A 15,250-nucleotide genomic window follows, 5' to 3' on the forward strand; every position below is an offset into this window, starting at 1 on the left:
TGGAGGAGAGATTGTGTCAAGCAGGAATCGAGTCGCGTCTTTCTTTATCTCTTATAAGTAAAGCTGACATGCAAGTAATGAAATACAATGCTCCATAGAATCATTTATCACCTAAATAATTACCTGGCATCTCCTAAATGTTTGTATTTAACAATAAAATACTTCAATGTATTCTTCAGATAAACAGCAAATGAACAAGCAATTACATTGTAAACATTGAAAAATGATGTATTTGCAGTTTGAGTCTTTCTAAGTAGAAAAAACTAGCACAGTCAGTGTTGATGTATTTCAACATTGCTGTAAGAATCCAGATTGCAGCTAATTAGTGTTTTGATCCATTATTAAACCAGGCCTGTTAGTCATTCACTTATTATCGCACAGTTTGCTGTCTCACTGGCTGTGAATTAAGTTAATAGCAGAAAATGAGCTGTGCATACAGTAAGCAGCAGGTTTTCTTTTGAAAAAGAAAAATGTCACACCATGTGTTCTCCTGTGACTGAAAAGTAAAAGAATTTGCATGTGTGCTTGTGTTTTTGTAGCATGTGTACAATCAGCAAGAGGTTCGGGAATTGCTTGGCCGACTGGACTTGGGCAACCGCACAAAAATTGGCCAGAAGGGTTCCTCAGGTCTGTCCAGGGCTGTGTCCGCTTTTGGGATCGTAGGTGAGCAATGTTCTTCTACCATCTTCCTCGTTGGCACAGCAACAGCTATTGTGGGGGTATGACAACTACATGGATCACATTGGCATACCGTATTTTTTTTACAGCTATGGGAATCAGTTTGCTTTTACATATTAAAGGAAGGAGATGGAAAATCATCAAGTTAAAGTTGCATTTAGCTCTTTAACAAAGCTTAAAGCACCAGTGTGTAACACTGTGTTAAATATACACAGTTCAAACCATTGTCAAATGAGCTGACCATTCTGCGTCGCTGCACGTTAGATGTTGGATTCCTCCATTCATTGCTCAACATCATCATCATCTTATGAAGCATGTGTCATAATGTGAAAAAATTATGCTGCTGACCTAAAGTGATTATTTTATACACAGAGATCTAGCTCTGTCAAAAACCTTTTCACAAAAGGTTCATTTCTGCAAACGTCTTTGAAAGCAGAAAAGTAATTTGAACATTTTTCTTATTATTGTCTTCTCTATTCTATGGAAATAATCATTCCATCCAAGGCCACTGTAATGAGTCAGAACCAAACCAAACATTTAACTCAAGCATATTTTGAGTCCAAAAAGCTACGGTGAAGCAGTGGCTAGCGTTGTTGCCCCACAGCAAAAAGGTCACCAGGTCTCCAGGGTGTACTCCACCTGGGATTAAGCATTAGACAATGGATGGATATTAGTGTCCAAAGGGACCAAATCTCAACTTCCTACCACGGTGCTGCCAGGACAAAACCAGGTTAAATAAATATTAAAATGTAGATAACATGACAAAGACAATCACTGGCATTATAGGAGCTCTGTGACATTGTTATTATAATGTATTCATTGGGGACTTGACTGTTTATACCAGACAATTCAGTAAATGCAGAGATACTTAATTGAAAATCACAAATATCTTATCAACAATTTTTTTCATTTAATTTAATGTATTCCATTCTTGTAATGCACAAGTCCGTTGAGTAACAAAAAACAAATAAATACAGTTGTTGCTGTGGTACTAGAGAAAAGTTAGGGGCTCAGTAAAGTCTTTTGTATCATCAGGTGACCAAGAATTCATATTGATTCCATTTTAGTCTGGTAGGTGACTGACTACTATACTCATCATCATTGTCATTTGATAAGCAGTGCTGCAGAAATACTTCAAAACTGGTCTTATATTCTATTTTCCAGTTACCTTTTGTGTCTATAAATATCAATTCCTGGCTAGGGTAGATATTAGCAACTGTCAACTAATATCTTATCTATATCTTAAAATAGCTTTTCAATGCATGAAAGTCCCATTTCAAAGATGAAAATAAGCCCAGCTCCCATTTAAATAAGTGCCGTAATAGCATACTATTCAGATTAAACCCAGCATCATTGTTGAGACTGTGTTGGTCTAATGTCTGCTAAAGGAGATGAGATGGTGTGTTTTTCCTCCCCTCCTGCACAGTGACCTAATGCCATGTTTGTTCTCAAGCTGCTTTTTGTCAAAGTCAATGTGTCATATGGGATAAAAGAATGAAGTAGCCTTATTGAGTAAAGTGTGTCCTGAGACCCTTTTTGCCTTGATCCCTCCTTATGTAATGAATATTATTATTGTAAGTATATTTTTATTCACTTCCATCTGCCAGTTGTGTCAGTTTGACCCATCTGTGGCAGGAAGAAACACCATGAACTGACATAGGTTTTGTAAGTTGGCAAAGCCACATGTGACCTGCCCTGTTTCAAGTAGGGTAGTGTTTTTTTTTTTTTATCTCCTCTCAAAAGACACTCAATATGTGCGGATGTGTTTACAACAACGTCAGAGTTGCCAAAATGTTAGGAAGCAATCATTTTCTTTTTAGGTTGTAGGCTGTTGTCAAAAGGAAATATTAGTTGTTTTATCAGATGAAAAATTCAGACATATATGTGAAGCAGATCTAATAAAAAACAGAGGAATATTTACTCCCTGGTATGGATGAAGTGCCAAAAACATAGGGTAACGCAGCTGGATTTGTTCAGTAATCATTTAGTATTCATATCAAACCAAAACCAAAAAGACGAAAGTCGAAGGTTGTCGTTCGAGTAAATGAAACCTAAATTTACTTGAAGACTAAAGACCTGTGCATACTCTGCGAGAACAGAGAAATGTGTTATTTTTCTCAAGGTGGCAAGAACAAGATCAATGTGAGTTCTGGCCAGGACATTTCATACTTCAAGAGCAACTCAAGTGCAGAACTCGGTGAGGCCCTCATTAACCACGCCCACTTCAATTTTCTGGCGCACAATGGTTGTCGGACACCACACAAGGAAAAAAAAGTTCTTCCCAGATACCGTGTCAAGAACAAGCTGCAATAACGCTCAAACAAAAAAGCGGCAAGAAAATAATCTTTTCTCATAGCCCTGAGAGAAACTTTGGAACGTCCTCCCGCTCCACATTAGACAAGCCCCCTCACTGTCCATCTTTAAAACTCATCTTAAAACCCATTTTTATTCCTTGGCTTTCAACTCAGCATGAGACTCTGCTCTTGTTTTTAGTGTTTTATTGTTTTTATTCTCTTAATATCTTTATTGTTTTTGTTGTTTTAACATTTTTGTTGTTTTATTGTTTTTATTGTTTTAGTATTTTTATTGTTTTACTTTTTGTTTTATTTCTTTTCATGTACAGCACTTTGTCTCATCTACGGCTGCTTAAAGCGCTTTATAAATAAAGTTGAGTTGAGTTGAGAGAAAAATGTTCTCTGTTCTTGCAGCGTATGTACACGCCTTTAAAATGTAGGCACTGGAACCATGTTGCTGACTTTGGGCTCTCCTTGCCTGGTAAACATGTCCATCTTTCATACACAATCACCTCTCTCTCTATCTGTTTTCATAGCTTGCGTGACTTATGTTGTCTCACTTTATCCTCCACATGTGGGTCGCGGGGGCACTTGTGCCAATCCCCAGCTGCGAGCAGTCTTAACATACAATTAATTGTATTGTTTCTTTTTGAAAAACTCATCAACCTCCTCATCTTCACGTTGTGAATTGCGTTCGTGATACAGTGCTTTTACGAAAACACACAAACATCATCCACTTCAATCTATTATTTGCTGTTTATAGCATATTATCGACTATGTTGCGCTATCTGGGTCAGATTGTAATTACGTAAGACCAAATAGACGTGAGTCAATAGGTTACGTAGAGAAATATGACACGCACACACATGATCCACCTCAACAACTCTGTTTACATCATCAGCTGTAGATGATTTGCAGTTATTAGGTTAACCTTCAGCAGCTGTATGTAATGTGTTTGTGTTATGTAATTTATATTGGGCAAAATATCTTTTAATCTCTTTGTGAAAAATGTATTTCTTCTTCTTCTTTTGTGTTTAAAAACAGGCTTTGTTCGTTTCCTGGAGGGCTACTACATTGTGTTGATCACAAAGAGGAGAAAGATGGCTGACATTGGCGGCCACTCCATCTACAAAATTGAGGACACCAGCATGATCTACATCCCCAATGACTCAGTCAGGGTTACACACCCCGATGAAGCAAGGTGCTATATATATATATATATATATATATATATATATATATATATATATATATATATATATATATATATATATATATATGTATATATGTATATGTATGTGTGTATATATATATATATGTATATATATATATATGTATATTCTAAGTTAATGGAGCATTAATAGCGTATTGGTATTGTATGTTGTCATTTTACATGGTATTTTGTTTATCCCTTTGGTACTTTTGGTCCAAGTTCATTTTCATTTAATGATGCTGATAAAAGTATGTGTCAGTCACAATCATTCTTTCCAGCTTACGGCTATTAGATTTGACTGTGTTTTGCTTTTGTAGATATGTGCGGATCTTTCAGAATGTGGACCTCTCCAGCAACTTCTACTTCAGGTAAGTAGACAAAGTGTTATTAACCCAGGTTCTCAGAGAAGATGTGTGATTGCATGGTGTCATCTGATATTAAATATGCAAAATACCCCCAATTACCCGGTTTTGTTTAAGTCGGTGTGTCTGTGGTTTGACAAAATGAAATCCATTATTAGACTTTAAAGGCTGTATTTCTTTGCTTGAAATGACGTAATTATTTAATGTATCCTGCAGCTACAGCTATGACCTGAGCCACTCGCTGCAGTACAACCTCACTTTGCTGCAGCGGCCTTATGAACTGTGGCTGTCAGACGCTTCTTCTGCCGAGGAAGAGGTACACACGCAGCGCCGACAGGACAGCTTTGACATTTTTGAGGACGAGGGTTTGCCTACACAGGGTGAGTAGAAGTTGATCAGTGATCAGTTACTTGTTTTACTTTTGCCTTTGAGAGCCATCTTTCTCAGGGAGCAGAAGGGAGTTTAAAAATCAAATTATTGGAAGCAAGATACTGTTAAACCAATGTATCATGTATCTGTATTAGTATTCAATAAATTAATGCAAATTTGAAGCAATTTTAATTTTACATATTAGAAACAAATCCTTTCATTTAGCGTTAACTTAAACTAGGTCACCTTGTTAAAGTCACTGAAATGCACTGGAAAATGTCTTGTTTTGGTTCACATGTTATGTCATTTCTTTCAGTTATTGTTAATACACCTTTTTATACTCACTCTTGTTTCACAGCTCTTGTCACTTGACCTTGTAGTCTTTCTTCTATTGCTTCTTTTTTTAACTAATAAACTGCTCTGATACCCAGTTCAGTAAAATAATCCACTGAAAATAATAATTCAGTAAAAAACTTTTTTATACTCACTCTTGTTTCACAGCTCTTGTCACTTGACCTTGTAGTCTTTCTTCCATTGCTTCTTTTTTTTAACTAATAAACTGCTCTGATACCCAGTGCAGTAAAATAATCCAGAGGCATTTTGTTTTCCTCATCCTTCCGCCACAGTTGTTTATGGCCTCCGGAACGAGCCCTACTTTAAGTACGTGTGGAACGGGAAGCTGCTGGACCGAGTCAAGGACATAGTGCATCATGACTGGCTCATGTACATAATCCATGGCTTTTGTGGCCAGTCCAGTATCCTTTCAGCTTGTCAAATGAATATGATTTGGACTTGTTTGGATGTTTCTTTTTTGTATTTTTGTATGTTATGTTGTCTATTTTTAAATGGCACCGTCCACTTTTTTAAAAGTAGTAAAAAGAACATGCCAGGTTCAATAAGGTTATCATGCTATAACTGTACATGAAGTGCCACATTTGACAGCACCTAAAAGTGGACACTCGCAGTGTTCATCCTCCTTCATCTCCAGTCATCATCACCTGTTGAATTCTGCTCAGTCTTCATCAGAGCACGTAGATTACACTTGGAACTTGAATGTGTGATTTGCCACGAAACCACAGAATCATTTTGTGTTTGCTTTTCGGGCTTTAGAAAAGAAAACAAGTGCGATGGTTATCAATGGTTAAGTATGTCAACACAGGCACTTGCATAATCTCTCCATCTGTCATCTGCAGGACAAAAGCAGTGCCAGGCATTGTGCATATTTAATCACATGAGATTTTGAGATGGCTTTTCCTTTTTGGATTGAAGACAAGTCTGTGTTTTTGTTTTTTTTTTCGATGCACACACACATTCTGTCCGTTTTTAACCGTTTTGTCTTTCATTTCACTGCCACAGTAGCTTTTTGCTGTGAAGTCTTGACTAGACACGGGTTGTGTACCAGTTATTCAAATCAGTTTGCACGCTGATCATCGACTCAGGATTTTCTTGATTGAATATGCTGTATTGATGCATGGGTTACCGCTGCAGAGGGACTTTGGGCTAGAACTGCATAAACAGTCTGATTTATTATGTTAAGGTTTTGCCTTGGGTTAATTGTACTTCCATCAAGCTTCCATTAAGTCTCCTTTACATAAATCACACTATGCAGTGTAAACTTGTTGGCTTCTAAGTCATTAACGCAATATTTTGTACATTTATGTTTTGCCAACATTGCTAATTGACAGTGTTCCTGGGGAGAACAGATATTTAAAAATCAATGTAAACACATGATTCGGGTTAAAAATGATTGACAAATCTTTAGAGAAATTATGTTTATGAATCTATATATGTGCTCAAGAACAGGTTATTGTGTAGTGCCGTCAGCGTTGTATCATTACCCTTCCTTTACATACCAACTCCAGAGCTTCTGATCTATGGCCGACCGGTGTACATCACCCTCATTGCCAGGCGATCCAGCAAATTTGCCGGTACCCCGCTTCCTCAAAAGAGGAGCCAACTGCGAGGTACAGCTGTTGCCAGGGCAACATGAAAGAACAGATAGTGGAGGCAGGGCTGTGGGCCAGTGGCATGATTGAGATGACTCAGGTTGATCACAGGGGGTTAATTCAACCCCCTACCTCTTCCTTAAATATGCATCTGTGTGTCTGTGTGGGAGGGTGACGGGTGGAAGGAGGAGCTTTAGGACAAATCACAGGTTTCATGCATCTGTTTGGAGTAGTGTATTTAATCATACCTGTGATTTTATTTCCTGTGTTTTTTGATGTCAAGGTGTCTTCCTTGAAAAGTGTTAATCTGCTTAAAAGTGTGCATTTACACAGTGAAACCCTGCAAATAGACTCATTGTTGACCTTGGAAACATCAGCTGTGTAACAAGTGTCACCACAAAGTCCCTTTACTTTACAAGCTTGTAATAATAGTTATATTTTAATATTTTTTTGCTGAGTTATGTAAGAAATTCTTGCACATGTTGATCTTTGATAATGTCCACATCCATCTGCTGATGGACATGTGACATGGTCTAAGCACCACAGCAGCTACAAAATGGATCATGTGGCGATGTTCTTTTTTTTAATTAACCTTGCTTAACTTGTTTTAATGTGGTGTCTCTTTTGTTTCTAGGGGGATGTGGCTAATGAAGTGGAGACGGAGCAGATTGTCCATGACGCCTCAGTTATGTCTTTCACAGCAGGAAGTTACTCTTCATATGTCCAGTTGCGAGGTTCAGTCCCGCTCTACTGGTCCCAGGATATTTCCACCATGATGCCCAAACCACCCATACGATGTAAGATCACTGTTTACACCTCACATCCGTCTTACTTTGTACACGAACACGAGTCTTTGTTGCCCAGTATCCTAATAATTTGTTATATTGTATAATGGCTTAGCTTCATGATGAGCAACAATAGGAATGGCAAAGCTGTACAGGATTTGATGTCAGGCTTTTCTTATATCACCTATCTGTATGCATAAGGACCTACAAGAATTTATAGATATGGATATATTCTTTATAGAACACAATTTCACAGCACGTACATACTATAACTATTCATATTTAAAATGCTCAGTGGAGTGCCCTTATTGACACAGAAGAATGTAATCAAAAAAAAAACGCATTAAAGCTAGACAGTGTCTTTCTACCAGGGTCTTTGTTCTCTAACCCTTGCACGAAATTAAATAAAAAAAGAAGTAGGTGAAAGTAGGACAACTCCTTTTCATCTTTTTATCTATTTTATCCTGTCTGATAATGAGAGGGATCAAAACACAAAACCAGGGCCAGAGGGAGGTGATCAGGTCCCTAAGACTGACACCGGAGACAGGTGTGTGTGTGTGTGTGTGTGTCTTTGCATGTGTACAATGTCTGTATTGAATCATAATCCCCCAGTATGCCCTTTAATTTATCCTTGGATGACATTTACCTGCGTGAGATGGATGAACCAAGCATGTGTCCCTAAGATACCTCTGTGGCTCAACTTACCTTATCATCTTGGCCCACTGAATAAAATAAGTCCTTGTTTGACAAATGTTGTCTAATTCGTGCACAATCAGATTATCGCTCACCGTGTGACTCCCTGCCGAGAGTCAAATGAGAAGATCAATAACACTCTCATGTCATTACAGCGTGTATGAATCAACCACAGCAGCTGGTTACACCAGGGAGTAACTGCACGTGGTGAAGAAATAGCATTTCTTTACATTAAAAGTCAGAATTCCTTTGGTGAACTGTATGTGTATTTTCATATAATGCTCAGTGAGGAAAATAAAACAGCATTTAACCCAATATTTAAAGTACTATTTACCCCATATTGACCTCTTCATGCTTGTTCTCCCTGTGTGTGTGTGGTTTTCTCCGGGTTCTCCGATTTCCTCCCACAGTCCTACAACGTGCAATATGGGAATTAGGTAAATTGGTTACTCTAAATTGACCATAGGTGTGTGTGCAAGAGAGTGGTATACAGTATATTTTTCTATTCCTCCACAATCATGAAACTTGACAACAATTGAAAACTCACATGAAGCCTCAACCATGCAAAACTAGGCGCAGCATGAATCAGACTATGTTCACTGCGACAACTGTAATATTCATTTTATTTTGTTGCGAGCGATGGCAGTCAAATCTAGGTCAGCGATGTGGCTGAGAGACGTTTGGAGGGACGTTGAATTCATGGGTCCATTACACAGTATGTGTTTGTCCCCTGTCTGTCTCTGCCATGACGGCTGACATTATTGTTGAGCAGGTCCACATATAATGCTTTTATGACTGACCTGAAGTAGGCAGATGACTTGGTTGTGATGGAGATGACCTTAATGGTTTTGTCATCATCATTACGAACACATCATTTCCAAGGTACAATAAGAATTGTATACTGTGCCCTTTTGAATGCTGTCATCACAAAGGCCCGAAGTGCAAAAAACAGTGAATTTGTGTGTGCACCAATGCTCATGTTTTCATGTCAGATTTGAGATGCAGTACCGATCAACTTTGTGGGATAGACGAGAATGAACTGACCTATTTCACCCAGTCCTTTCTTCTGGCTGCCTCTCTGGTTCAATTTACAGCAGGTTACAGGTGTGCGACTTTGCGTGATTGGCAAATGGAGGCATTAAATATGATTTTAAAATAAAGAGTGAATAGGAGAACGAAAATGGTTGTGGGCACATTAACCAGTTGGGTTACGCTTCATGATCTAGTTTAGCATTTTATTTGTTCATTGCGTTATTAAACACACCTGCTCCTGTTTACCCACTTTGTCTCATCTGTACGTAGTTAAGATTTGAAAAGAAGCCTTTACAAAAGAAATCAGTTTTTCTGTTTAAAGAATGAGCTCATTTCATAAAGTTATCCTATGTTGACAAGAAATAGTAACGACACAATACCTTTAATGTTAAGCGACCAGTTTTCCCTCTCTTTCAGTGGACCAAGCTGACCCATACGCACATGTAGCTGCCCTCCATTTTGACCAGATGCTGCAGCGGTTTGGCTCTCCTATAATCATCCTCAACTTGGTCAAGGTAGCACACATCAACACTCACCAGCAGGAAAACATTTTTTTTTTTTTTTTTTTATTGTTATATAGATAAATTGTTATATAGATGATGGAAAAGGCTCTACAAAAGATTTTGAAATGTGTTCACGTTCACCTGCTGTACAGATAGGAATTGTCATAATTTTGGATCTTACTGATGAAACACTACTATATATATGTATATATATATATATATACAGTATATGTGTGTATATATATCTATAATCTTTTGTAGTATATATATATATATATATATATATATATATATATATATATATATATATATATATATATAATAATTAATTAAAAGTAATTTAAACAACATCACAATATACAATGTGTCAATGTTGTAGTTATTGAAGTATACAGGCCCTTCAAAATAGTTGAATTGTTCTGTTTTGGCTGTAAAATAGCTGAGCTTTGAATGAGCACATTTAGCAGAGATCATGCAGCACCTAATACCTGCTTAATGATATTTCTCAAAACCATGATTTAGGGCAGTTTCTGCAGAGACTGTATACAATATGCAATCTCCAAGGCAGGAAGGCAAATACTATTGACGATTTCATCACTTGTTTTTCTTTTTTTGCAACTAATAAATGCTAAAGGCATTTCCCTAGTTTGTTTCTTCACTAATTGATTTGAATTTGTGATCCTGTCTGTGAACATTATATGTTGCAACATTTGGACTGAACTTGAACTCACATTTGTCATATTCATGTTGTAAAATACTGTTATGTTGTCTTTAAAAAGGTATGGCACCTCATCTGTGGATCTTTGTGAAATGATGTTGTGGATTTTATGTAAACATGTGGATTTGTGTTTTTGGATGAAATGTACTGTACCACACCTGTGTAATCAGTCAACGTGTCGTTATTTAACGAGGACGTGATTAGCCAGGCACTCAATTTAACATTAGGGGTTAGTTGTTGCTTGTGGCTCGTGATTAGCGGCACTTGAAATGCCCCCTTGACTATTGATCTCCCCCGTGCCTCGCACTGAAAACACACAAACAGAAACTGTGAAGGTGAAAGCATCACTTCATTACAGAAACACAGTGTGTCTTCGCGTCACCCCCACGCATGAGCGTGCATCCACAGCACTGTAGCTTGGGCTGCAAGCTCACGTTGTCACTCACAAGGGGAGCTGTGAAACAAGGGGCCAATCACAGACCTCAGATGTCCACACAAGCTGCAGCCATGTGATGTTTGCAGAGTGGGGTGTAAGGGAGGGGGACCTCCTGCTTATACACCATGTTCTCTTACATCCTAGTGAGATAGGAAGAGGCAGTTAACTGTAGTATCATGAGAGTCCATCGTGCAGAGATTGGGCATCATTTTCTCAAGGAGTAGTATGCACGTCTTTTGTTTTGGTCATATATACACCTGTGAACAATACATGTATAAGAACATGAGCATGTGTATTTTGATGTGTGGGTGTGCTCTTGACACACTTAATGTGCCTTGGTGAATACACCAAGGACTCAGCCACGTGTCTGACTGTGCACTCAGGGGATCTCTAAGCAACTTGAATTCTATTACAGGTGTACATTATCACCTTGAAATTGGTTTTTTTTTCTCAGTAGAACCTCTGTCTCTCATGTGCTACAGAAACGTGAAAAGAGAAAACACGAGAAGATTCTGAGTGAAGAGCTCTATCCAGCTGTGCTCAACCTCAACCAGTTCCTCCCTCCAGACCACTGCATCGACTACATTGCCTGGGACATGGCACGCTACACCAAGAGGTTGTTACAGTAAATATGCCAAGATAGTGAGCTTAAAGCCCGTTTTTGTCGTTGTGGTATTTTCTCACTTACACTTTATTAGCAGGACTAGAATTATAAAAATAAAATCAAATTCAATTCAAGCTATGATATATAGTTTTATGAGATCAGCCCATAAGAACAACAATGAACCAACTTATTGTGATTTTAGTCCGAATGCAAAAAACACATAGAGACCAAGAGCATGGACTAGTGCAGAGGATTTTAGAAAGTTTCTACAGTTTTTTTTCTACAGTACAGTTGTTGCCTCATGGGAATAATGTTAATAAGACAAGTTGTTTTTAATGTAGTTTTGAAAATTAGACCAGTGTGTACAGCTTCTCTATCTACCAAAGTTGATGAATCATTTGTTTCTGCTAAAAACCTCCTCATACAAATATAACCAGGATTTAACCTTGTTCACATTATGCCGAGATATTAAATAAGCATATTAAATGAACAGAGACGCCTTCTCTTTTTTCCCTCAGTAAACTGTGCAATGTCCTGGACCGTCTGAGTATGATAGCGGAGAATGTGGTCAAGAGAACAGGTTTCTTCATTAACCAAGCCAATTTCTACTGTCACACCCTCAGACCAGATGACAGGTGAGTGTGTCCCCCACCCCACTCTTATACGTTCGTGAAAACTGCAGAAGCACAGTAGTGATCATGTTACACTTTCAAACGAAGTAAACCAATGTCTAACATGTTTCTACACATGTTAGCAAACTCTTTTTTTTTTTAAATCAAGAACAGTTTAAAAACTAACAGAGTATGCAGAGTTGGTTTTTGGGGAATTATGTGCGACACCACATCACCAGGGCCACACGGTGGTGTAGTGGTTAGCACTCTCGCCTTGCAGCGAGAAGACCCGGGTTCGAGCCCCGGTTGGAACAAGGGCCTTTCTGCATGGAGTTTGCATGTTCTCCCCGTGTGTGCGTGGGTTCTCTCCGGGTACTCCGGCTTCCTCCCACAGTCCAAAAACATGCAATGTGGCGATAGGTAAATTGGACACTCCAAATTGACCATAGGAGTGAGTGTGAGAGTTGAATGGTTGTTTGTCTCTATCTGTGTGTGGCCCTGCGATGGACTGGCGAACTGTCCAGGGTGTACCCCGCCTATCGCCCGATGTAGCTGAGATTGGCACAGCACCCCCCGCGACCCTCTGGTGGAGGATAAAGCGGTAGATGATGACTGACTGACTGACCACATCACCATATTGTCTGCATTTGCATATGAGAGTTGCATTCATTTTTGCATTCGAACCTACCCGGAATCATACATTTACTGGCACAGCTTGCACGGAAATTGTTGAATTCTTAATGGAAATGACGCTTGATGGCAGTTGTTTTATGCTAACGAGCTGAATATATTGCCGTCCATACACTTAATGCATTGCTCTTCCATTGTCTGCACGTCTCAATCACTTTCAGCCGACATTACCATTCTGTTATAAAAGCAGGCAAACCATGGCATGGTCAGTATTTATTACCCTCTCTTTTGCATTACCCAACACTGTCTCACTTTCTTGGTAATACACTCTCACTTCACAGTCATGTGAACCCAGTGTTCTGCTCCCATGTACGCAAAAAAACAAACACAACCCATGAGCCTTTCATATATAATATGTACTAATGATTATGGCACTTAAAGTCTTCATCACATTCATATATTAGCCCATGAATAATACATTTCAGACTCACTGCTTTTTCTTTTAAATCATTTTCTCAGACACTTTATACGTACTTAAACTACAATTGTTCATTGCTCCCAGTTTCCCACAGCGTTAGTCTTCCTTCTGCCTATTGCTGTTATTTCCTCGAGAGAAATGTCATAAAGTGATGAACAGTGGGGCGTTGAATTTTCGGGGAGACTGTAGCACACATAGCATGCATGACAAACATACAAGATAGCAGAGAGTTGATCCTTTTGTGCTTCAAAATGAAATAATTGTGACCTCAAATTAAAAACTGTGAACTACAAATGAGTAAAAAAACAAAGTGACTAATAATTAAAAAGGACCAAACAGTCTTTGGGAAGCGTGAGCAGATTGGTAAAGTGAGTCTTGAGTTGAATTTCGGCAAAAGTTTCTTTTATTGTATAAAAGTGCAGTCAGCTGTGATGTTTTCACACATTGTTTAAAGCGTGGGCTCCCAATATGTTCAGCAGGGGAACGGCAGGCAGAATTGAGTAAATGTGCTTCCAAGGTATTAGGTGCACTTCAGTGCCTTGTTCTGTTTGCAGTTCTTTATCCGTGCAGTTGGATTTAATGCTGTTTTTTCAGGTGGGGAGATGTAGGTGGACACATTACAGCCAGTGGACGAGTGCAGGTACGTGAGCACAAGGTTTTTCACATAATTTACATTTAACTCACCTTGACTTTCTCTAACCTTGTCGCCAAGTGGCTTGCTGCTTTTGCTTATGTAAAAGGTAAATAGAAATAAAGACACATTACTTACTAGCACTGAGATGTCTGGGCCAAGGAAACCTTTATTATTGTATTAAATGAGGCCAGTGCATTGACAGTAGTTGCATAATGTGTTTTATGAGCTTATAACTTATATAAGTTGAGCCTTTTTTTGACACTTTGTGGTTATAATGTATAGAAGGTAAACACATGTAGATTTGTTTAATTGGGATTTGTGTCTGATAATCATAAATAAGAATACACATGCATCTTGTACATTATTGAACTTAATAAGTTTCCTTGTCATTGAAGACTGGTGTATTGCGGACCAACTGTGTGGACTGTCTGGACCGGACCAATACTGCCCAATTCATGGTGGGGAAGTGTGCACTTGCCTATCAGCTTTATGCACTAGGAATGATTGACAAGCCCAAGCTGCAATTTGATACTGACTGTGTGAGGTAAAGCTCTTTATTTCACCATATATTTTCCCTCAAACTTTCCGTTTCACAGCATGTACTTCAGACCAGTGTTTCTCAATCCCACTGCCCTGCATGTTGTGGATGTTTCCCTGCTCCAACACACAGGGCAGTCAGTGGCTCCCGAGAACCAGGATTGAGAAGCACTGCTTTAGATCAGTTTTTCTGAATGTTTCACATGGCGATATTGAGACTGCTTTTGCTGCAACTCTTGCTATAATTTTGACAAACATTTTCGTAAAATATATTTAATGAATTAATCACAACTTTGCATGCTCGTTAAAACAGATACACAAGACTGGAAAACATTTTGCAATTTTATATGGTGTCCCAAAAAGACTGGGTTCCAAGCCATTGTTTGGTAATAACTGCTTTAGAGAACAGGAAAAAATAATAAAATCACCCATTAAAATCTCTTTTGTCATGTAGAAACAGAAAGATTTTGTGTAATTCTGTTTCCTTATGTGTGTACCCAAGGTTGTTTGAGGAGCTCTACGAGGACCATGGAGACACTCTGTCACTGCAGTACGGTGGCTCCCAGCTGGTCCACAGGGTCAAAACCTACCGCAAGATCGCTCCCTGGACTCAGCACTCCAAGGACATCATGCAGACCTTGTCCCGCTACTACAGCAATGCTTTCTCAGGTGTGTGTGTGTTTTTTTTTTTTTACACACTTACACAAGTATGTGCATCAGAAGATGT

General features: G+C 38.6%; 1 protein-coding gene across 1 annotated transcript in view; it reads left to right on the forward strand.

The window, feature by feature from the left end:
- Window positions 1-15,250, forward strand: part of fig4a (FIG4 phosphoinositide 5-phosphatase a) — a 33,165-nt gene that overhangs the window by 2,363 nt on the left and 15,552 nt on the right. The window contains 14 exon segments of the mRNA XM_058614163.1: window positions 540-663; window positions 4,017-4,173; window positions 4,503-4,553; window positions 4,764-4,927; window positions 5,543-5,671; window positions 6,779-6,849; window positions 6,851-6,880; window positions 7,497-7,659; window positions 9,790-9,887; window positions 11,512-11,645; window positions 12,152-12,268; window positions 13,947-13,992; window positions 14,382-14,530; window positions 15,026-15,192. Of these exon segments, the coding sequence (XP_058470146.1) occupies window positions 540-663; window positions 4,017-4,173; window positions 4,503-4,553; window positions 4,764-4,927; window positions 5,543-5,671; window positions 6,779-6,849; window positions 6,851-6,880; window positions 7,497-7,659; window positions 9,790-9,887; window positions 11,512-11,645; window positions 12,152-12,268; window positions 13,947-13,992; window positions 14,382-14,530; window positions 15,026-15,192 (1,600 nt within the window).

Source organism: Solea solea, chromosome 17, assembly GCF_958295425.1.
Source record: "Solea solea chromosome 17, fSolSol10.1, whole genome shotgun sequence".
NCBI classification, from domain to species: Eukaryota; Metazoa; Chordata; class Actinopteri; order Pleuronectiformes; family Soleidae; genus Solea; species Solea solea.